Source organism: Vigna umbellata, chromosome 1 (assembly GCF_029865625.1).
Source record: "Vigna umbellata cultivar VRB3 chromosome 1, Vumbellata_1.0, whole genome shotgun sequence".
NCBI lineage: Eukaryota > Viridiplantae > Streptophyta > Magnoliopsida > Fabales > Fabaceae > Vigna > Vigna umbellata.
This window is the reverse complement of record NC_142165.1, coordinates 24,533,232-24,555,404: the sequence shown is the minus strand read 5'-3', so window position 1 is coordinate 24,555,404 and position 22,173 is coordinate 24,533,232. Positions and strand designations below refer to the sequence as shown.

The 22,173-nt window shown below is 36.0% G+C and overlaps 3 protein-coding genes across 3 annotated transcripts; 1 reads left to right on the top strand and 2 right to left on the bottom strand.

Annotated features, from left to right (window-relative positions):
* The first annotated feature begins 6,222 nt into the window (after positions 1-6,222).
* On the top strand, positions 6,223-7,828 carry LOC148204976 (uncharacterized). The gene is made up of 4 exons (XM_088097305.1): positions 6,223-6,412; positions 6,575-7,204; positions 7,288-7,410; positions 7,496-7,828. The coding sequence occupies exons 1-4, from the start codon at positions 6,377-6,379 to the stop codon at positions 7,826-7,828; spliced, it is 1,122 nt and encodes a 373-aa protein (XP_087953431.1). The 5' UTR covers positions 6,223-6,376.
* A 3,742-nt stretch (positions 7,829-11,570) lies between these two features.
* On the bottom strand, positions 11,571-12,174 carry LOC148204975 (uncharacterized). Its single transcript, XM_088091366.1, has 2 exons — positions 11,809-12,174; positions 11,571-11,723 (listed from the first exon to the last, which is right to left on the bottom strand). The coding sequence occupies exons 1-2, from the start codon at positions 12,172-12,174 to the stop codon at positions 11,571-11,573; spliced, it is 519 nt and encodes a 172-aa protein (XP_087947492.1).
* A 252-nt stretch (positions 12,175-12,426) lies between these two features.
* Positions 12,427-13,137, bottom strand: LOC148204974 (protein FAR1-RELATED SEQUENCE 5-like). Its single transcript, XM_088097262.1, has 2 exons — positions 13,069-13,137; positions 12,427-12,969 (listed from the first exon to the last, which is right to left on the bottom strand). Exons 1-2 carry the CDS (start codon positions 13,135-13,137, stop codon positions 12,427-12,429), a joined length of 612 nt encoding a protein of 203 aa, XP_087953388.1.
* Positions 13,138-22,173: the final 9,036 nt, after the last annotated feature.

Here is a 22,173-nt window from a genome sequence, read left to right as displayed (position 1 = left end):
TCCACAAGATTACAATTGAGTATTTTCACCACTACTGGTCTGAGTATTCGCACCACTCCTGGTCTTTGAGTATTTGCACTACTCCTGGTACTTAGCAACCCTTGTCAAGATTTCCTTTGAGTATTCGCACCATTTATGATACTAGACTACAACACCTAGAGTAAATTGTGCATGCAACAGATATGTCTTTTCTTATCACCTTTGTTGTTTTAGAACGGTGAGCATTTAATGTATTTTAATGCTTGCTCAAAACAACAAAGTGCTTTTTGATTTCTTACCGTTAAGGTAACATTTGACGATTAAGTTTTTCTCTTAAAAGATATCATGTGTTGAGTAGGACTTCATCATTGAACGAAGTATTGGTTTAGCTCATGGTACCGTTTAGGCAAGTAATTGTTCTTGTGATTTTTGTTTCTTATTTAGACAGATAACAATTAACTTGTTTAAGTTTTCTTTGATGTTTTAGGCTTGTAATATTTCGAAAGCTCTTATATTATAAATATCCCTATTGCACATAAAACTAAGAAAAATAAATATTATGCATATAACAAGAGTCAAACACATGACCACCAATCTATAATAAGAAGCTCTACCCAACTATGTTACCCTTCACTTCTATAATAATTATGTTTTCTTATTTTAAATGACGACTCTTATGACTACCACATTTTCTAGATATTTAATTTTTCCGAATCTTACACAACATAGACTTACCTTTGCCAAACCTTCATCGTCAGACCTCCACTGCTAATTTAAGGCTTCTAGACAACCACGAACCCTCAACCACCACCAATCACCGTGAAACAATCGCCACCATCACCCAATAGCATGCAGATCAACTTTTTTGTCGCGCCACCCTTGCGCCACCATCACTCCAACATCGTCGCGCCCACTACACCGCCACTAGCATCCATTGTCGCGCCATGACCTGGGGGGTTTCGAATTGGGGTTGGGGGAGCTTGTGGGAGGCCGGGGGAAGTTGGGGGGAGGCTTTTTTGTGGAAAATGAAAATTGGGAGAAGGAAACCAGATTCGGATTTCATATTCTCGAAGAACTTATCGACGATCATCGTTCATCAATAATGACTAATGATGTTTATCGACAGTATTATCGACGGATATATCTGTCGGTAAGTAACAAAATTTATTACCGACGACCATAGGTCCGTTAGTATGTACCCATTCTGCACACTGTTGGTAAAGAATTCGCCGGTAAATGTGTGTTACCTACGTATCATTAGTCGTCGGTAATAATCCATTGGTAATACAATATTTTCTTCTAGTGAAACAAAATTGAAATTGGTATGGACTCATTTTGAACCTGGTTCATTAAGAACTCGACTCACCCAAGTGGAACCCCGTGGTGAGTATGGTTGGCTCACCAACTCACCTAACTTTTTTAGTAAGTACTTTTTATTAGATTAATCATTTTATAAAATATTGAAATGAGGATCAGGTTACTTTTGTATGGAGTAATTTATTCATAAATAAATTTGAATTGCTACGAAGTCATTGAAAATTTTATTGAAGAGATTTTGTGATATTTTTATGCGAATGAAATCATATGTTTGATTAATCATTTATCTAATTTAAAATCCTTTTTTTATTTAGATTTGAATTAGAAAAATTTTGTTATTATTTTTAATTGAAAAAAATTATAATTAAGTGAGTTTGTTAACCAACTCGTTTAATCCACCTATTTATAGTAGACTGAATTGAATTTTATATCTTTTAACTCGATAATCAGTGAGATGGGTTGAATTAGTTCATTGAATAACTAATCCATAATGGACCAACTCGGATAGAACCAGATGTAAACCAAAACTTAGTTCACAAAAATATCCTCATATATTATGGATTATAAGTATTAAGATAAGGATTCATTTTTTTTTTTCCAAAAACTAACATTTATTTTCATAGTTTAATTCTTAATCTGGCATATTTTATTAAATACAGTAAATGTATTTAACAAAATTAAAATGATTCGTTTAAATATACCAACTTTGGTATATTTAAAAAGATTTGGCAACTTAAATATTTTATTACATTTAATAAATATTTTACTAATTTCATAAATATTTACGAAAATGTTTTATCAACTTTAATAGAAAAAAATATTTAATGTACCTAGAACATTTAGTTTATTATTGTAGTATAATAAATTCTGTATACTAAGTGTTTTATTAAATACTAATGGAATTTGTAAAAATACAATTTAAAAAAATAAAATATAAATTATATAGTGCTACTCTTTCTCGTTCCATCCACCTTAACATATGATATGAAGAGCCTAATTCTTTCTATATTTCTTCCCCAAATGTTTACCACTCACGTTACGCTAAAGCTAGCTAAGGACAACAACCTCATATGGCAAAAATATTTTAAGTTCCAAATTCGCTCATGATAACAATACATATTTTGAATTTTATCCTGATCATTATTATGTCAAAAGTCATGGAAACAAACAGATCTTACTCGAAAGAAAAACTGTTTGATAATTTCTATGTATTATTAGACGGTTGGCTTGAAATTTTTCTAATGCTAAGAATTTGGTTTTGATCGTTTTCTTGGTAACGGTGTTTTGGTGAAAGTAATAATGTCTTGGATGCATAGAAGATGATAGAATTATTTGTTATGAAAAGCTATTACTGTATATTGATTTTGTTTTGTTTCTTCAGCCCTATTGAAGGGTATTATGTATAATTGAGAATTATGATTGGTTTGAAAGAAGAACTTAGGGTTCCTTCCTTAATCATTTTTACAAAAAAGAAAAAGAAATTAATTGGAATCACTGAATTTTGCAGAGGGTGCATTGTAAATGGGATATTTAGTTTATTTGTTGAATTTCACAGGTTAATGAATGCATTAGGGAGTGCAAAATTGTTATAAAAACAATTGATATTGCAAAATATGTTGGTTTGGCTGTGCACACAATAAACGTTGAAACGTTGGAACGTTGCAACTTCAAGTGATCAAAATCACGTGTATGCAAGTCTTGTGCTTCACACGGTTGTCAATATCTTTTTTATTTTGTAAAGTTTGCAATGTTCTTATTTTATTAAAAATTCATTTTCTCTAGTAGATATTTTGGATATTTTGGATCATGGGCTTAGTTCACCAGCTCTATAAATAAAGTAGTTCATTTACTCCAAAATACATCATCAGATACAACTTTTTTCTCATTATCTCTTCTTTTAGTTTCATTCTTTATCTTTTCTTCTTTTCCTAAAAATATTCTAGGTTTATTTTATTATCTTTATAGAGATCTTTGTTAGTTCTGAGAAGTTCCTGTTATATCATGGGGGGTTTGCACAATACACCGTGTATAAGTCATGATCTTTATTCTTTTATTGTCAACTTCTACAACAATCTTAAGGACTTATGACTGATAACAACAACTCAATCCCGGAAAATCATAATATTGTTTTCGAAACTCATACGGTCTTCGTGAAACCTTTTCCGGATGTATAAAAAGTCTAAGTCTTCTCTAGTCAGAATTTTTGGCGATGGCAAGAACGTGTATCAACACTCTTAGACATGTGAGTCGTCTTTGCTTTTTCATCTTCAAAACTTGACTCCATTATTCCTCCAAATTTGAAACAAGTTGAAGATTGACTTCATGTTAACAAGGTATGTCGATATACTTTACTTAGTGCACTCTCTAATAATTTGTTCTCTAACAATTTGTTCGATGTGTACGCTTCCTATAAGGAAGCAAAAGACATTTGTGATTCATTAATTCTCAAATACACTACAAAAGATATCTTCAAACAAAGACTAATTATTGAGAATTACTATCGTTGGGAAATGGTTGAAGACTAGGACATAAAATCGCAAATCAATGAGTATCACAAACTACTCGAAGATATCAAAGTGGAGAACGTTCTTCTACCAGATGAATTTGTTTCAGAGCTTCTGATCGAGAAACTGTCGCCTTCTTGGACTGATTACAAACAACAATTGAAATACAGACACAAGCAAATGTCACTTTTAGAGCTGATCACTCACATGATTATTGAAGATACCAACAGAAAAGAGTGTGTTGCTGTGAAGGCCAAAGTTTTGTCTACAAAAGTAAATATGGTAGAAGACAGACTTGGTTCAAAAAGGTATGAACACAAACCTAATCACAATAGGAAAAATAATTTTTGAAAATATCACCCCAACGAATCTAACCTCACCTTTAAGAAGAAAGGAAATTGCTTCATATGTGGAAAGTTGGGCCAACATGACCCATAGTGCAGGCGCATAGCAAGAAACAACAATCCTCCTACGACCAATATAGTCGAAGGAGATGACATTATTGTTGCGGTCGTTTCCCAATATATATATATATATATATATATATATATATATATTGAAATATGTGGGAGATTCTTATAAAAACAGTGTCGTTATACTGATATTGTAAAATATCTAGTATTGGTTTAGTTGTGCACGTTCCGCAAGAAACGTTAGAACGTTGCAACTCCAAATGGTCAAAACCACTCGTAAGCAAGTCTCGTGCTTCACGTTGTTGCCAACATCTTTTTTAGTTTGCAAAGTTTGCAACGTTCTTATTTTATTAAAAAATTATTTTCTCTAGCAGATACTTTAGCAAATGTTTTGGATCTTTTGCATCATGGGCCTGGTTCACAAGCTCTATAAATAGAACACTTCATTCACTCTAAAATACATAATCAGAAATCACTCTTTTCTCATTCTCTCTTCTCTTAGTTTCATTCTTTATCTTTTCTTCTTTTCCTAAAAATATTCTAGGTTTATTTTATTCTTCTTTTAGAGATTCTTACTAGTTCTGAGATCATCAGAAATTCGGAGAAGTTATTGTTATGAATATCCTGAGGTACTTGTGCAATATACTGCAGATAAATCCTTAAGGATAGCGATTATACGCTTTAGAAAATTTTTTGTTTGTTGAGCTTCTAGACTAATATGGTAAGAACTTTAGAATTTTACTTTGTCCCAATGAAAATTTTTGATTTTTAAGTTACAGCTTGTGTAAGTTTATTACAGAAGTTTATGTTGTTTTACAGTTTTATTGTTTGGCTGAAATTGTTTTTTTTTTTTTGGAGACTAAAGTGGTTGAGGTTTTAAACATTTTACAATAGCATCTGTCTCAGCCCACACAAAGTCTGAATACTTTTGATAGCATATTTTTTTCTCGGGAAAAGTTGAAAAGGTTTTTCTTTACTATTTCATATTCTTGCTCCTTAGTCTCTCTACATAAAATAATAATAATATAATATAATATAATGTTTTTTAGCTTTTTAATCAGTTGTAAATTTATATTTATCAACCAACTTTTAGTTTACATGATTAAAAAAGCTATTAACAAAGATTAACATTTTTTGTTGGATCATTATAATAATGAATAAAAACTAAAATATTTTATAAGTAACCATATGTATTTCTTATATTTTTTTTACTTTTTATGGAAAATTACAAGTTCTTCTAGCATTTAATTGGAACATTATAAAAATTAATAAAATTATGTTTTAATGATGTTGGACACAAATTTTATAATTTTAATTTAGTAATTTTTTAAAATTAACTTATAATTATAACAACTAATAATGATATGGAATGTTATATTTATTATCTCTTTTTCTTTTTGTATTTTTATATTTATTAACCAGCTTTTTAGGTTTTATGACAAAGAAACAACTCAAAAAAAAATCATTTTTTATTATATAATTATAACAGATTATAAAAACTAAAATATATTTTTTCTTTTTATTTTGATAAAAAAATTATACATATAAAATTCATATTAAGTGTCCTTATGTATTAAAATATCTTAATTAAACTGATTTTGACATTGGTTGGTGCATGATTAACGAGATGCAAATACTTAGTAATGTGAAAAATGACATAAATCTGAGACAGACACTACTGTAAAAATACACCTTTAGACTAGAATTTTAACCATGATGACTATAGTGGAAAATAGGGTTGGTAGCATTTTTGAAAATTAGACTAAGACGATGTTGTTTTAGAATTGTTATCCAATAATATAATACGACAGAGTTTACAAATAATCATTGTTTTATGATACTTCTCAGAGAAAGAAATGTGAACACAGCTGTCCATTGTATAATTTTAATATAAGGACCGCGATATTCCAACAACGGATTTTTAACACTATTTTGACAACGCCACGTGTCGCCACCTCATTGGTTCGTTTAAAATTTTTTTTTTAAACCTATGACCGTAACCCTTATTTTGAGTGAAAATCCTAAAATACCCCTTTCCCTTTCTCTGTTCCATTGCAAACGAAGGTCCGTTCTCTTGATAGGTCGAAGGTCGCGTTTCGTCTCGCTTCGTTCCATTTGCATCGTGTTGTCTCCGGCCAGTTTGGTGTCCTGTTATCGTGCGGAATGGCAAGTTCCGGTGACGATTGTCCGACGACTAAGGTAAGTGGTTTTCCATTCCATGTCGTAGCTTGGTTATTCGGTTTGGGCATCTCGTAGCATGGTTATTTGATTTGGGTTAATGTTTGGGGTTCGTATCGTTGGGTTGTGGTGCTTGGGTTATTGGGTTTCGTTGTTTTGATGATTTGATTTTGGTTTATGCAGTTGAGTGTTCGTCACTCTTTTTCGACAAAGTATATATGTACTTTGAACGAACGCTTAACAAAGGAGCATCGATCATTGATTGCGACAACTCCATTTGCTTGGTTTTTAGATGTCAATGTCAATGTTAAAGTAGGTAGAAATATACTGAGTGAGTTATTGGGTAAGTGGGACGACTGTAGTAGTGGTTTTTTAGTTGGGAATAAAGTTTTGAATATAAATGAAAATGATATATATTTAGGGTTGGGACTGAGTACAGATGGTGCAAACATTAACTTAAAGGAAGAGCTGGGCAATAGTGAATGTGTGAAATACATAGGCAAAGGAACAAAGGAATTGAATTCAATATACAAAATTCTAATGCGAAAACAAAAGAAGAAGATTCCTTGTTCTCATTTTTGTAGCCTTTACCTCCTGGTAGGGATAAGTGAGATTTTATTTCCAAAACGTAGCGGGAAAGTGTTTCCCGTAATGTTTAATCTTGTTGACAACTTAAGTGCTTTGGGTAGTTATTGTTGGGGTAGTGTAGTTTATCGTTATCTGTTACATAGTTTGTGCAAAGCTTCAAAAGGCTTGAAGAAAGGCAAAGGTATTTCAAACGTTTACGTCGACGGTTGTGTGTACATACTGCAGGTAATTAATAGTATTTGATGTACTTACTTAAATTGTTATTTGAATTAAGTTTCTTACAAGTTAAGATGATTTATTTGTCTTAGGTATGGTTTTTTGAGCTCTTTGTTCCACCAAAAGGTCCTATTGATAAATTTCCACGAATATTGCATTGGATGAATATAAGTGTTGGATACAAGTTCGTTAAACGGTGTATGGAGACAGGTTTGGTAAGTTGTTTGTTATCGAAAGTTTTGTTATGTTTTCATATATTGACCAAAGTTGTGTAATCTGTAATGTGTTGTTAAATTTCAGGTTGTTGACGATGTTTATGGTGGTCCTTCAACGAAGGATAAGGAGGAATACAGACCAACACCTAAAAGAAAGGATGCTAAACCAAGAGGAAAGAAGAAACAAAAAAGAATTCGCAGAGAAACTTTTATGCGTGCCTTAGAGGAACAAGAATTTCTAATTGAAGAACTTAAAAGGAGGGTTGCAACTTTGGAGGCACAATTGGCTGAAGAGAAGGCAAGAAGGCAAAACAAAGATGACGTTGGACAAAGTGTGCCTCGTACAGAACCATCTGTGAACACTGGTTTTGTATCCCCTACTGACATTGACGGAAATGAACAACCTTTGAAGGCGTAAGTTAGGGTTGGATCACGAAGGCGTTACAAGGGAAGAGCACTTAGGACTCCATACACCGGGACCGTAGTGCTTAGAATAAAAAATGAGTGATCTGTGTATTTAGTTGATTGAAAATGTTATTTGGAAAGTAATGAAAATTGTAATCATTGTAAATAGATTAAGATAACAATGTTTAATGTATCCGATTTGGTTCAATGAAATAAAATTTGAGTTTTGGTTTGAATTGGTCTCATATTATATGTATTCAATACCATTGTCGATTTTAGAATGTCGTAATTTTTTTTGTCTCCTAAGTTGCAGGCTTGTTTGTAAGGTGTTGGTGTTTGAGTGGTCATTTTGAGTAACATGTGATGTGATGTGAGGCCAAGGAGTGTGGGGTGACCCCTCATGAGTTGGAGGAGCAAACTGTGCAAGGAATGAGTGAGAGTGCTGAAAAAAGGCTCTGGTAATCGTTTACAGCACCCCTGTAAACGATTACCCGAGAGAAAATGAGAATTTGTACAGAAAGTCCAACACAGGTACTCAGTAAAATGAACAGGGGTCACCATTGGAAAAAAAACTGAGTTTTAGGCACTTCTGCACCTGTCTGAGGCTGGTGCAGGTGTTCCAGTGGTGGGAGAGGGTGGCTGGTGATGTGATGTGAGTCCAAGGAGTGTGGGGAGACCCCTCATGAGTTGGAGGAGCAAGCTGTGCAAGGAATGAGTGAGAGTGCTGAAAAAAGGCTCTGGTAATCGTTTACAGCACCCCTGTAAACGATTACCCGAGAGAAAATGAGAATTTGTACAGAAAGTCCAACACAGGTACTCAGTCAGATGAACAGGGGTCACCGTTGAAAAAAAAACTGAGTTTTAGGCACTTCTGCACCTGTCTGAGGCTGGTGCAGGTGTTCCAGTGGTGGGAGAGGGTGGCTGGTGATGTGATGTAAGTCCAAGGAGTGTGGGGAGACCCCTCATGAGTTGGAGGAGCAAGCTGTGTAAGGAATGAGTGAGAGTGCTGAAAAAAGGGTCTGGTAATCGTTTACAGCACCCCTGTAAACGATTACCCGAGAGAAAATGCCAATTTGTACAGAAAGTCCAACACAGGTACTCAGTCAGATGAACAGGGGTCACCATTGGAAAAAAAAACTGAGTTTTAGGCACTTCTGCACCTGTCTGAGGCTGGTGCAGGTGTTCCAGTGGTGGGAGAGGGTGGCTGGTGATGTGATGTGAGTCCAAGGAGTGTGGGGAGACCCCTCATGAGTTGGAGGAGCAAGCTGTGCAAGGAATGAGTGAGAGTGCTGAAAAAAGGCTCTGGTAATCGTTTACAGCACCCCTGTAAACGATTACCCGAGAGAAAATGAGAATTTGTACAGAAAGTCCAACACAGGTACTCAGTAAAATGAACAGGGATCACCATTGGAAAAAAAACTGAGTTTTAGGCACTTCTGCACCTGTCTGAGGCATGTGCAGGTGTTCCAGTGGTGGGAGAGGGTGGCTGGTGATGTGATGTGAGTCCAAGGAGGGTGGGGAGACCCCTCATGAGTTGGAGGAGCAAGCTGTGCAAGGAATGAGTGAGAGTGCTGAAAAAAGGCTCTGGTAATCGTTTACAGCACCCCTGTAAACGATTACCCGAGAGAAAATGGCCATTTGTACAGAAAGTCCAACACAGGTACTCAGTCAGATGAACAGGGGTCACCATTGGAAAAAAAACTGAGTTTTAGGCACTTCTGCACCTGTCTGATGCTGGTGCAGGTGTTCCAGTGGTGGGAGAGGGTGGCTGGTGATGTGATGTGAGTCCAAGGAGTGTGGGGAGACCCCTCATGAGTTGGAGGAGCAAGCTGTGCAAGGAATGAGTGAGAGTGTTCAAAAAAGAGTCTGGTAATCGTTTACAGCACCCCTGTAAACGATTACCCGAGAGAAATTGGAAATTTGTACAAAAAGTCCAACACAAGTACTCAGTCAGATGAACAGGGGTCACCATTGCGAAAAAAACTGACTTTTAGTTTTACAGACAACTGCAGTGTTATTAAGTGGTATTGGTTATTCTTATTGGTGTTTTACTCACAACTGCCATGGTATTAAGTGTATCATAAATTGAACACTACATAATAAATGTCGAGAATTGAGGAACCATTTTGAAACTAAAAAACTTCATTTTATTAAATACTTGAAATGATCAAAGCAGGAACTGGAGTACATAGTTCTTTAAAATGCAGTAAAGAAAGCCTAAACAAGCAATTTTAAGTCTGAGGATTGTTTCCAGAAGCACTTGGCAAGTGTTGCAGTTGTTCTTCAATGTTCCCAACGCGCGATTGCAACTCATCAAACCTTGTAGTGATGACCATGTCCATGTTTCCAAATCTTGTTTCAAGGGCATCAAATCGAGTTTCAAAGGCATCAAATCTTGTACCAACAAAGGTTTGAAGTTGTTCTATGCGGTTGATTACATTATCTAGTGTTGTACATGAACTGCCTTGTTCATCATCTTGTCCTTGATTCTGTTGACCTTCTTGTAAGGGGGGATGGGGGGCGTTGCCTTTGGGAACCCATTCTCCTTCATCATTTTGCATATAACCAAATGATGCTACAACTTCACAACCAATTCTTTGCTTGAACTTCAGTTCTGAAATGGGATAACTTTCAGTAGGCACTTCAAAGTGTTCCATGAAGATGGTTATCAGATGTGGATACGGCAACTTTGCGTTCTCCCTTAATGCTCTTTTCATCTTATATCTAATAAGATGTCCCCAGTTAATTTGAATGGAATTGAAAAATGCCCATAGCAGCATAATATCCTCTTCGGATGCCTGACCAATATTGGTTGCACGAGGAATTAATACTCTAGTGAGAACGTAATGAAGTATCCTTGGTTGAACCTTCATTTGCCCCGCTAGTATTCTAGATTGTATGGCTGCATCATCTCTACACACTAGTTGCCTTGCAGTGACAGAATCGTATTGTTCTTTCCACTCATCTAGAACTTTGCCTTCGTAACAAACACCATCAGATGGGAGATTAGTCAGTTGTTGAAAAAGATTAGGGCTCACCCTAATTTTGACCCCTCTAACTTCGCTTCGAATAACCCCCGTATCCGATATTGACATGTTGCTATAGAACACTCTGACTAATTGTGGGTGGTAATGTCTTCTTAAACACACAAATTTAGTCAGCCCAGCTTCGTGTAATATGTCATAGAATTGAAAATTTTTTCCTTGAAAGTATTCGTCTCTACATACTTACTCTCCAAAATTTCCCGATTTACGAAATGTTGGGCATATTTCTCCTGTTGCTCATCCGACGAGAAGAGATCATTGGTAGGCGTTGGAGGGGATGACGATGGTGATGGGCTTGGACTCCGCCGATGGCGACGTCCACCAACGGAAGAAGATGCCTTTTGTTTCTTCGTTCCACGATCAGCCATTGTATTTCGTTTAGGGTTTTGCACTGACAGAAGAGAGGTTTTCGAAACGAATTTGAGGAAGGATGTGTTTTGGGCGGTTATGAACACGATTGCAAGTTATACACGTTATGCAGTGGGATAATTTGGTTTAATTAACTGAACACAGTAATCGATTACCAGAGCCTCGTAATCGATTACAATAGCCTCGTAATCGATTACCAGAGCCCCGTAATCGATTACAATAACAAATACTGGTGTGGTCATATGCATTACATACCTTCATTAAAGGAATTTCATGGAAGACCATTTTAACTTTCAAAACCACAAAAAAGATACAAAATAAGCAGCAAACAAGTTGTATATATCAGTTGATGTTGTTATCGAAATTGTTATGTACAGCTGACAACAACGACATAAATCCAAAATGACCCATTTCGGTATCTTGTGATAGTTGGATAGTGTCCGCTTCAAATTGTTCACGGTGATCACATTCAACAACATTACTTGGTCTTTCGCCCTGAAACAACAAAACTACTAAGTTAAACATAATTGATACACTAAAAACTATTTAATAAATATTTTGACCGTAAATAATGACTCACGCATTGTTCTTTGGGTGGTGTTGAAGTGTTTGTCAATGAAGTTGACTTTCTTCTTTTGGTTTTTTTCTCAACAGTGGACTTCAACCTATTTGTGCGTGGACGTCCTTTTCGCTTAACAGTTGCAGGACTGTGTACAAGGACATCAGATGTTCCAACTGGAGTAAGTGGTATTGACGTGCATGCACCAGTATCGTATCTTAGTTGGCCTGCATCACTGATGATGTTATTTGTCATGGAAGAACTGAATCCAAATTTTGTACCCAAACAATTAAGTTCTTTTTCCAATTCAGTACTAGCTTCCTCAGACTCACATGCAACTTCAACAATTTCATAAAAACGTTTGCACAACAGTTTGTATCTTTGCATCTGTGGTTCATTTGTCGAATTACTATACGATGCTGTTATTAGTGTGTGTCTTCTTCGAATGTTTTTGCTCCAGCGCCTCAAAATGTATTGTGAGGGAACCCTGTAAACATCTTCTTGGCCAAATACCAACAGGGAATGGCGACATATAATTCCTCTAAACTCAAAGAGCTGGCAAGAGCAAGTGGTTGTCTGTGTGATCGGATCAAATTGAACTTTGTAAAATTTATCCGGTACACGATTACCCTCCCACATTCATTCCTCTTTTACAGTGTAAGTGTTCAACAAGTCCTCCTTTAAGGTGTCTTTGATGAAACAATTCATCCTTGAACGGAATTCAGTTTGGACCTCCTCAAACTTTGCATGTGTGTATTCCACTTGAAATTGTCTCTCAATTGGTGACTGAGAACCACATGCAATAGTGGTGTTCATGGAGGAGAAGTCGGCTTCTATTTCCTTCTGCGCCTTTACCCTAAGTGCATTGTCGTATTGGACCACAAACTGTTGAAGTGTTGTTGTAGAATTGATAAATCCATCAAAAAAGGCATTCATTCCCTCACTTCTCTGAGTCGTAGACATGCCTGCCCAAAAATCTTTTTTCAAGTAACACGGGACCCATTTATGTCTCTCTTCGTACAAATTACATAGCCATTCATTTTCCTCCAATCCATGTTTGGTAAGTAGTTCCTTCCAACCATTTTCAAATTCTGATGGACAAATACAATCATATATAAGCGCATGTAGTTCGGTTTTGATAACGGGATTATTTCTATACCCGTGCAATTTTTCAGGCAACTTCTTAAGGAATACCAGTTAACAAATACAATAAATAGTTAAACAATACAGGGTTATGTCATAATCACATGGTAATCAACAATGAAAGATGTCGAATCTTACAACGGTTGTGTCTATCCTTTTGCGGTCTCTAATCCCCTTCCCCAATGAATCAATCACAAAAATCTCCATTGACCTCAATTTCACTGAATAACACCACCAATGATCATCGTGGACAAATGGCAGAAACAACTACAAAAAATTTAAACAATTTCAGTAACACATTTACAACCAAAAGTCGACAAAATTTGCAAATTCAAGGTTACTCACAAAGTCCGCTGTGGGTAATTCTTCAAGTCGAAAATGATCGGAACGCAAATAACTGTTATAGTTATGAAGCGTGAATACATGGCGATTCTTTGGACGTCTCCTATAATCTGTAAGAATATGGTGCTGTGGACAATTTCAAAATCATCAATAAAAAATCGATCAAAAATACTTTCTTCAATCATAAATATGATACAATATCAAATTCTATTTACCGAGTATAACGGACTAAAATGAATCCTCTTAACAACACCGCACAACCTTCTCTCAAAGTACATAAAGATCGTAGAAGCAAACAACACCACCTAGACAATAAAAAAATTTCACATTACTAACATAGACTAAAACATGAAACACAACCAAATGTGACAATACTAACCATGTTATCAACGTGTTTCATTGGGGCCAAAGTATAAATTGAAGTCGTGCTCAAGCTTTGGCCAATTATTTCACTTACAACCCTAAACATACAAATATTAGTCAATCACAAACAATACATATTCCTCAACCACAACTACAATTCATACCATATACCTATGTACGTAAATCTCTCTGATGCTGACTGCTGTATACAATTGGTTTACATCAACACTAGTGCTTGGATCACCAACAAAACTCCGCAATGGGGGTATAGCCAATGGCACGACCTCCCGTTCTTCTTCATCAGCATCATCATCTATTTCAATAAAATTAATGTTACCAACAGTTTCATCATCCCCTCTTACTTCAGCATGTGCACCTAGGGGGTCATCAACTTCATTTCCATCACCTTCTTCTTCTCCCCCAACTTCAGCATTCTCCTCACCTCCAACTCCATGTCCATCACCTTCTTCTTCTCCCCCAACTTCAGCATTGTCCTCACCTCTAACTCCATGTCCTTCATCAACTCCACCCCCAACCTCTTCATCAGTGCCACATGCATCTTCTTCATGAAAGATTGGAGTTTGATAAATTTCAAATAGCTCCCTAGTCAAAACTCCAATCTTGGCATTCAATGCTCTGATATGTTCGTTATTTTTCCTCAATCTCTCCTCCGCACCTGCTTCCCATGCCCCATCATCAGAGCTTTCGTCTTCATCATCGTCTTTGTCAACCTTGGATCCTTCACCAAAGGATCCTTCACTCATTCCTCCGTCATCCATGTTGAAAGCTGCACGGATTTCCGGCCTATGACGATCTTCATTTCGTATATACCACTCCATATTTAACTGCACCAATAGCACACAACAAATTCAGACAAAATAGACAATCCATTTTAACATACAAAATAACGAAAAACAAAACACTTACATCTCCGGTCATAAAAATATTTTCAATTTTTTCGGTCCTTGATTTAAACGGGAACCATCTCATTATGCGCGGGAAAAACCGGTGCGAAGGATGACCATGCAAAGAAAGTCTCTCAACCGCCCAAGCCTAAAATATCATAAAATTATTTCATCAAACATAATTCACAATGTTCTGCACTACATCAAAATAGTGAACTACATATCATATTACCTGCAACACTGCCACATTGCCACTGAGAGTGACTGACTAGGGGATACCTGCTCCCATAATTTTCTTCTTACATTTATTTAAATTCTCTACAATGTGTTTATGTACACCGGTGCACCAATCATATAGACACAAACGATCTAAGTCATCTAACACTCCAAAAGGCATGTTACAAACATGCCTTGATTTCCTAGGGAAATAGAAAACAACCAAACAAACTAATATATATAACCTACACACTACATCGACTTCAATGTTTTTATCATCAACAATGACATTAAACATGTCTGTCAAGTCCTTCAAACTGATGGTTTTTGATTTGAAACTTTCACCAACCAATCCACCAACTACTTCATCAAAGGGAATCTCTAAACCACCTATTTCTAAACCTAAGCTCATCAACACATCAACAACTCTAAAGGGCACCAACTTTTGACTAACTCTAAAACTGTTATCATTTCCAACCCACCTGCTAACCATAACCTTCAATAATTTTAAATTCACCTCCACAGGGTTATTAATATTCAAACACCACATAAATGGTGTCATCCTAATCCGATCCACATGACACTGTCGGAGTAAACGATTCATTTCAATAATTATCGATGAATCCATCGAGATAAGAAGTCGCCACTACAAAAAAAATCATAAAAATTTATTACTAACTACAATCCGTAAGATAATTAAATAATATATAAACAAAAAAATTAATTTTTTTCTTACACTTGCTTTTTTCCCTTCCATTGCAACGGCCCTAACAAGACAACATTCCACACTCAGTTATATCATTCAACTTAATGAAAACCAAAAACACAGAGTAAAACACAATGTCAGGGCTCGCCCATTTTTACTTACACCAAAATGTAAGGGTTTCTCTTTGGACGACAGACCCACACAAAGGATGGAAGGGTTGAACGCTGTGGGTAGGGTAAAGATGGAACACACAGCCACAGAGATCCTCCAAGGTTTCAACGCACGTTTTGAAGAAGGAGGAGAGAACGAAACCGAGGATGGAAGCTTCGAAGACGGAAAGAGAACGAAGGCTTGAACGAACGAGAAGAAGGACGACACAGCGAGAGAGAAGACAGACGAGAGAGAAGGCTTGAACGAAGGAGAAGAAGCAAGGCTTGAACGAACGTCTTTCGCACCCTAAACCGCCAAGTCCCAAATCTTAAAAATTTAATCTAGAAAACCCAAAATACCCCTCGCCCCGGTTCCCTTTCTCTGGTTTATTTTCAATTCACTGAGCCAATGCACAGCTGCCACGTGGCCGTTGTCAAAACTGTGTCAAACTTTTGTTGTCCAAATAACATTTTCCTAAGAAAAAATATGATCAGAGAATTATTGAGAAAAGGAAAAGTAAAAGAAAAAGCTGATTCTGACGAAAGATACCACCATTTGCTGCTTATTGGGTCCCGTTTCTCAATTCTTTCCCTTCTTTATTTCAACTTTTTTTAACTTTTTTTCTCTCCCACTTTGCTCACTTCTTGTTATTTATCAGAGGAAAAAGCTTATGAAACATAAATCAGTTTAAATACTTAACTAATTATATATCCCAAAGCCTTACTTATATAGAGTTAAGGCAAGTAAGGCATCCAAGGAGAGCTTTGGAACGTGTAAAGCAAAAGGGATTATGCAAAACTCGTTTTTTTAAGAGATATTTATCATTTATTGTCTCAAATTATCTTGTCATATGTCACCTTCAAATATAAAAGCAACTGTCTATTTATGCAAAAATAATGAAACTATAACACATTTTTATATTTATTTGACAGAGTACATAGATAAAATAGTCATAAAAATGTAAACTTTTATATTTTTTCAAGAAAGAAGAAGATAAAAAGTAAGGTTAGTGTCAAATTAATGTAAAATATTTAATTGTATAAAAGAATTATTTTCTTCTGCAAAGTAGAAAAAGAAATTGTATCATAATACACTTTTACATTCATTTGACACATAATATAAGGATAAAATGATCATAAAAATGTAAAATTTTGTATTTTTTTTAAGAAAAAAATAAAAAAAAAGTAAGTAAAAGATAATGTTAAATGAATGTAAAAAATTTAAGTGTGCTAAAAGAATATTTTTCAATTAGAAAGGTTCAAACATCAAATACATTTTTTTTAAAAATAAACTAGTGACTGATGGAAGGTGTTGAACTGAGGATTTTAGTTACTGATCTGGCATGGCATTATAAATGAGTGATTTTTGAAGGATATGAATCTTTCAGAATTGCTTCATGCACCCTAACATTTTTGGAATTTATTTTTTGGAACACAAAAACAATTTTGGAATATTTTTTTCAGGAGAGAAATCACCCCTCCCTGTCAGGGGAAAAGATTTCCTGTAGCTTTTTTGATAGGTGGATGAAGAAATATGAAAGGGTGCAGGAAGCAACCCATTTTAGTTGTCATTTCAGGCCCATTAGTGTCTCGAGATACAGCTGGCAAAGCCCATAAAATAAAGTGATTCAACCACACACTCATTGCCTTCCAGACTTATTTCCTAGTTCATAATTATGAATTGTTGATTTGTAACTATTAAAAGAAAGATAATTGTGTGTAACTGGTAAAAAAAATCTAAAATGTTTCCTTAGGAGTATATATGTTTTAAGAGAATTACCTTTATGTTTTCAATTCGTAGACTTTGTTCACTTGAATGAATTTGAGAGAGAGTGATTCAGTGAATTTGAGAGAATTTAAAAATAAATTTTTTTGTTGTTTATTTTAGTGAATTTGGAGGTAAGTGAGGGTGGATTTGAAAGTAAATTTTTTTAATCTTTCAAATCAATCAAATCCTATATTAATTCTCACAAACGTTGCTTCTAAATTCACTCTCACTTACTTCCATATTCACTCAAATAAACAACAAACAAATTTATCTTCAAATCCTCTCAAATCCACTCAATCACTCTCTCCCAAATCCATTCAAGTGAACAAAAGCTAAGGATTTTTTTGTCTTTCACTCCCAACATGTCACACGTTTGGTGAGAACCGTTATCCTCTTTCTCATAAACACACAAAAACGTGTGAATCATGACCTTCTTCAATCTTACAGGCTGTTGCTTTTCAGTATTATGTAATTGGGCCAGCACACTTTAGCCCAAAGTGAGTTGGGCCACGTTCACAATCCATTAAAACAAATTTATATATATAGACAGAAAGAAAGAATTTCTTCTTCTGACAACACCAACCAATTAATTAATTTTGGTAGAATCCATAATTATGCATAACTTTAACCTTTTTCGAATTTGCCAATGTAGAAGAAGCATGTGTGTTGGTGAGAACAAAATAAATGAATCTGAATCCTACACTAAACTTTCAATACCTACCATATATAATACCAACTCAATTATTGTCATGATTAAATATATTTTTGAAGTGATTAGAGGGTAAATGTAAGACCCTAGATAATTATCTCTGCAAAACACCTGTCCAATCAGATTTAATGCAATTAAACCACTCTGCCGTGCATTGAAAGACGCACCCACGTTATTACTCAGACCATTAAAATCCATTCACATTCTCTGCCACCCGTCCGCCAAGTGTCACGCTGGAACCTTCTGAGTCTGCAGTGGAAAACAGGTGTCCACATGAGAGTGCACGTCCGGTTGACCTTGGGAAGAAAACAAATTTTTCTTAAAATACTTCTCCCACTCTCTGCAAACACCTTCTTCTCCACCAAGACTCTGACCTTTCTTCTTCTCCAACTTCTCTCTAGAAACCCTTCTACTTCTCTCTATTATTACTCATTCCTTTCTACAACGATCAACTTTCAGAGACCGTAGGGACGTTCACGGACCAGTGAGCTTCATTTTGAACCAAACCCCTTCCGATTCTGTAACCGGTAAGTTTCCAAACCATACGCTCGTTCTGGAGTTCCTGCGAACCCTATTTCAGTTGCATGCAAGGATATAAACTGAGTTCTCTGAGTTTTCTTTGGTTAGACTTAGTTAAGGAGCGTAAGAAAGATCTTGGAGAGTAGAAAGCCATAGTTGGGCAAATTCAAGCTATCCAGGTAAGGGAAGCTTATATGTTTAATTTATACTTGTGTGTTGTATGAAAGAATGTTATGAAGATATGTATGTGGGCTGTTTGAGTATGCATGAACGAATACTGATTGTATGGATGAATATGAATTCTTATTTGGTTGATCCGCATGTTGGTTTGATATGTATGGAAGATGGATGATTAATGTAATGTATGAGTTATTAATGTGATAAATTCTATAAGATCTGTAGATTAATATTGGATGTGAAGTTATGAAGTATGAATCTTATGAAAAATGTAAAGTTAAGATAGTTGGAAAAATCTGAATATGATAATTCTCTCTATGATAAATTACGTTTGTCATCGTACGGTCTTATACCGTTCGGTTTCCCTGACAAAGACTTAGAGTAGAATTCTTTCATTTGGAAAGAGTTCGGTTTGAGAACGAGCGCCTTCATTGAATTACTATGTTTGAGCGTTCGGCTCAGCATAGAGTTGTAGTATGCTTTAAATTAAATAATATTGAATTAAGAAACGTTCGGTCTTATACCGAGCGTTCGTTCTAAAGAGCGCTCCGTCTTATACCAAGCGTTCGTCCTAAATAGCGCTCGGTCTTATACCAAGCGTTCGTCCTAAATAGCACTCGGTCTTATACCAAGCGTTCGTCCTAAATAGCGCTCGGTCTTATACCAAGCGTTCGTCCTAAATAACGCTCGGTCTTATACCAAGCGTTCGTCCTAAATAGCGCTCGGTCTTATACCAAGCGTTCGTTCTAAATAGCGCTCGGTCTTATACTAAGCGTTCGTCCTAAATAGCGCTCGGTCTTATACCAAGCGTTCGTCCTAAAGAGCGCTCGTCATATTGAACAACCACTTGGATAAAATAGAGTTCGTTCCAACATTTCAATATTTATCCTCTTACGTTCGTTCAAATACTGGCATCGGTCTTTCATATGTAAAATTCTTCACAGAAAAATGCTAAGTGTTATTGACCATCCTTGGTACATTAAATCTGGTCCAAGATCTATATTATGAAATTTTTCTAAGTATCATTATACCTTCAATAAGAGTCTGTTCATTTAACTGACCAAACAGAGAGTCACGTTCGTCCATCCAGTACTTTATTTGGACGTTCGTCCTAATTCTTCAAAGGACTGAACGTTCGTCCTTTTATGCTCTTAAAGTTAAAGATGAGAATGATGATAAATTATAATAAATTACAGTGCGAACACTATATTGAGTGATTTTGTGATGATGGATTTTGGACGAGCGTTCCAGGGAGGAACGTCTCATATATGTTAAATATTAAATTTGGTAAAGTATGACTGTGGATAAGTTAAGACTCGCTGTCCATCCTGATGTTCCGTGATACTCATCTTCATGTAGAGGAGGGTAGTCATGCGTGGGAACGGCAGGAGGTCCTTAGTCCATAAGTTAACATGGGCGACGTAAGAACGGATTAACCTCGAGTGGCAGCTGTGAGAGTATATCAGTTACTACACCACTCGGGTGCAAGGACGCTTGTAACTACACAGATCATACAGTCCGGACGGTCGTCTTACTTATATATATATATATATATATATATATATATATATATAAAGTTACATGATGTTACATGTTAGACTATGTGCTTGTGTGGAATGATATGTTCATTGTATGTGTTGTTTGTATGAATTAAATTATATAAGCTTACCCTTTCGTTTTTCCTTGTGTTGTCCACTGTTATGTACGTTCGTCCTGTCTTGCAATGATCATCCGTGTGGATGTGAGCAGAAGGTGAGGCCACTCTGGAGGACGTCATTCAAGAAGAAAACTTTGTTGAAGTGGAAGTGAAAGCGGAGCAGTAGGACGTTCGTCTTTCATTTTGATTAGACGTTCGTTTCGTTTTGTTCTTCTGTTTTGGACGTTCGGTTATTTCTTTTGTAAAACCGTTCGTTCTAGTTTATTTTCTGTTTTTGTGTTACGCTCGTTATTTTGTATCCAAGCCGTTCGACTTTTGAACCTTAATCTATTAATGTAAAGACTGCATGGTTTTACTGTTAATTGTAATTAATTTTGATTTATGGTAATTACTATATTTTGGGATGTTACATTAGTGGTATCAGAGCAGTTTTGTTCCTTAAAGGAACATTGTAGGTTATGAGCATACTATGCTTTTGCTGTGTGCTCAACGTCCGTTTGATGAATGATTCAAACTCCTTAAAATTTGCTAATAATTGTTTTCTCTGCTTCTCAGAGAACTAATGGAACCAATACCTCCTTCTCAACCTCAACCAACCGAACGTGATGCATCTGATCACAATAGGCTATTGAAATCAGTAATAGGAGTACTTCAACAACAGAACGCTGCATTAGTGCAGCAGATTACGATCGTTTTACAAAGTTTGGAAGCCGCACGTGCCAATTCTGAAGCGACCCAAGAACAGCTGGTGGAGATCCTAGAAATCACTAAGAATATTTCAGGAGCATCCACTTCCTCTGGGAATAAAAGGACCGAGTGGAGTTTGGAGAGTTTCCTTCAACATCATCCATCTAAGTTCAATGAGAAGTGTCTCCCTGGTGAGGTGGAGAAAGTTAATGTATTAGAGAAGAACGTGACAGAAGTGGAACAACATATGAAGCAACAACAGCAGGTAATGAGAGGACCCAAATCTTCAAGGAATATTACTAATTCAAGGAGGACAAGGAGGACGCCTTACGCTCGTACTGGATTACCATCTACTCCTAATGGGTCTCAAGCACAATCGTTAGTTGCTGCCAATCGGTCTGGACAGCAAAGGGCAGTGAAGTGTTTTCAGTGTGGAGGACCACACTATCGAGCATCATGTCCTAAGTTGTTAGGAGTAAAGTTATGCACTCGTTGTAGGAGAAACGGACATCTAGAACGCGAGTGTAATATGGGAGGACGAGCAGTGATGACGCCTCTAGATGCTGAAAGAAATCAACCAAGGGGCGTGGTCGAACAGACAATCGGTCAGGATTAGGCCATGACAGGCGCTGGAACAGCAAGTTTAGGTACATTCAACAACCACACTTACTTATTGTATGAACGACCTTGCCGTACATTGTTTTAAATTGTTGTGATAAGGGAGTCGTTTGATCTGGAGATGAAAGTATCAACAATTGAGTTAGTTGGATATCTAACCTGTGAAATAGTACTAATTATTATTTTAAGGAGTGTTGTTTACTGGAATTGACTGATCTAGGATATACTCCATAAAACTGGAGTGTCGACGTTCGTATCTATTAAATTAGATCGTTCGGTAGTGAGGGGGTAACTGAACGGTAATAGTAAACATTTGAATTATAGAGTTCTCCGGAAGAGACGCCCAGGCTAGCTAAAAGTTGAATCTCTTTTTGCGCTAATACCAGATGTCAGGTTAACATCAGTAACCTATTGCAAAGTAGCAATT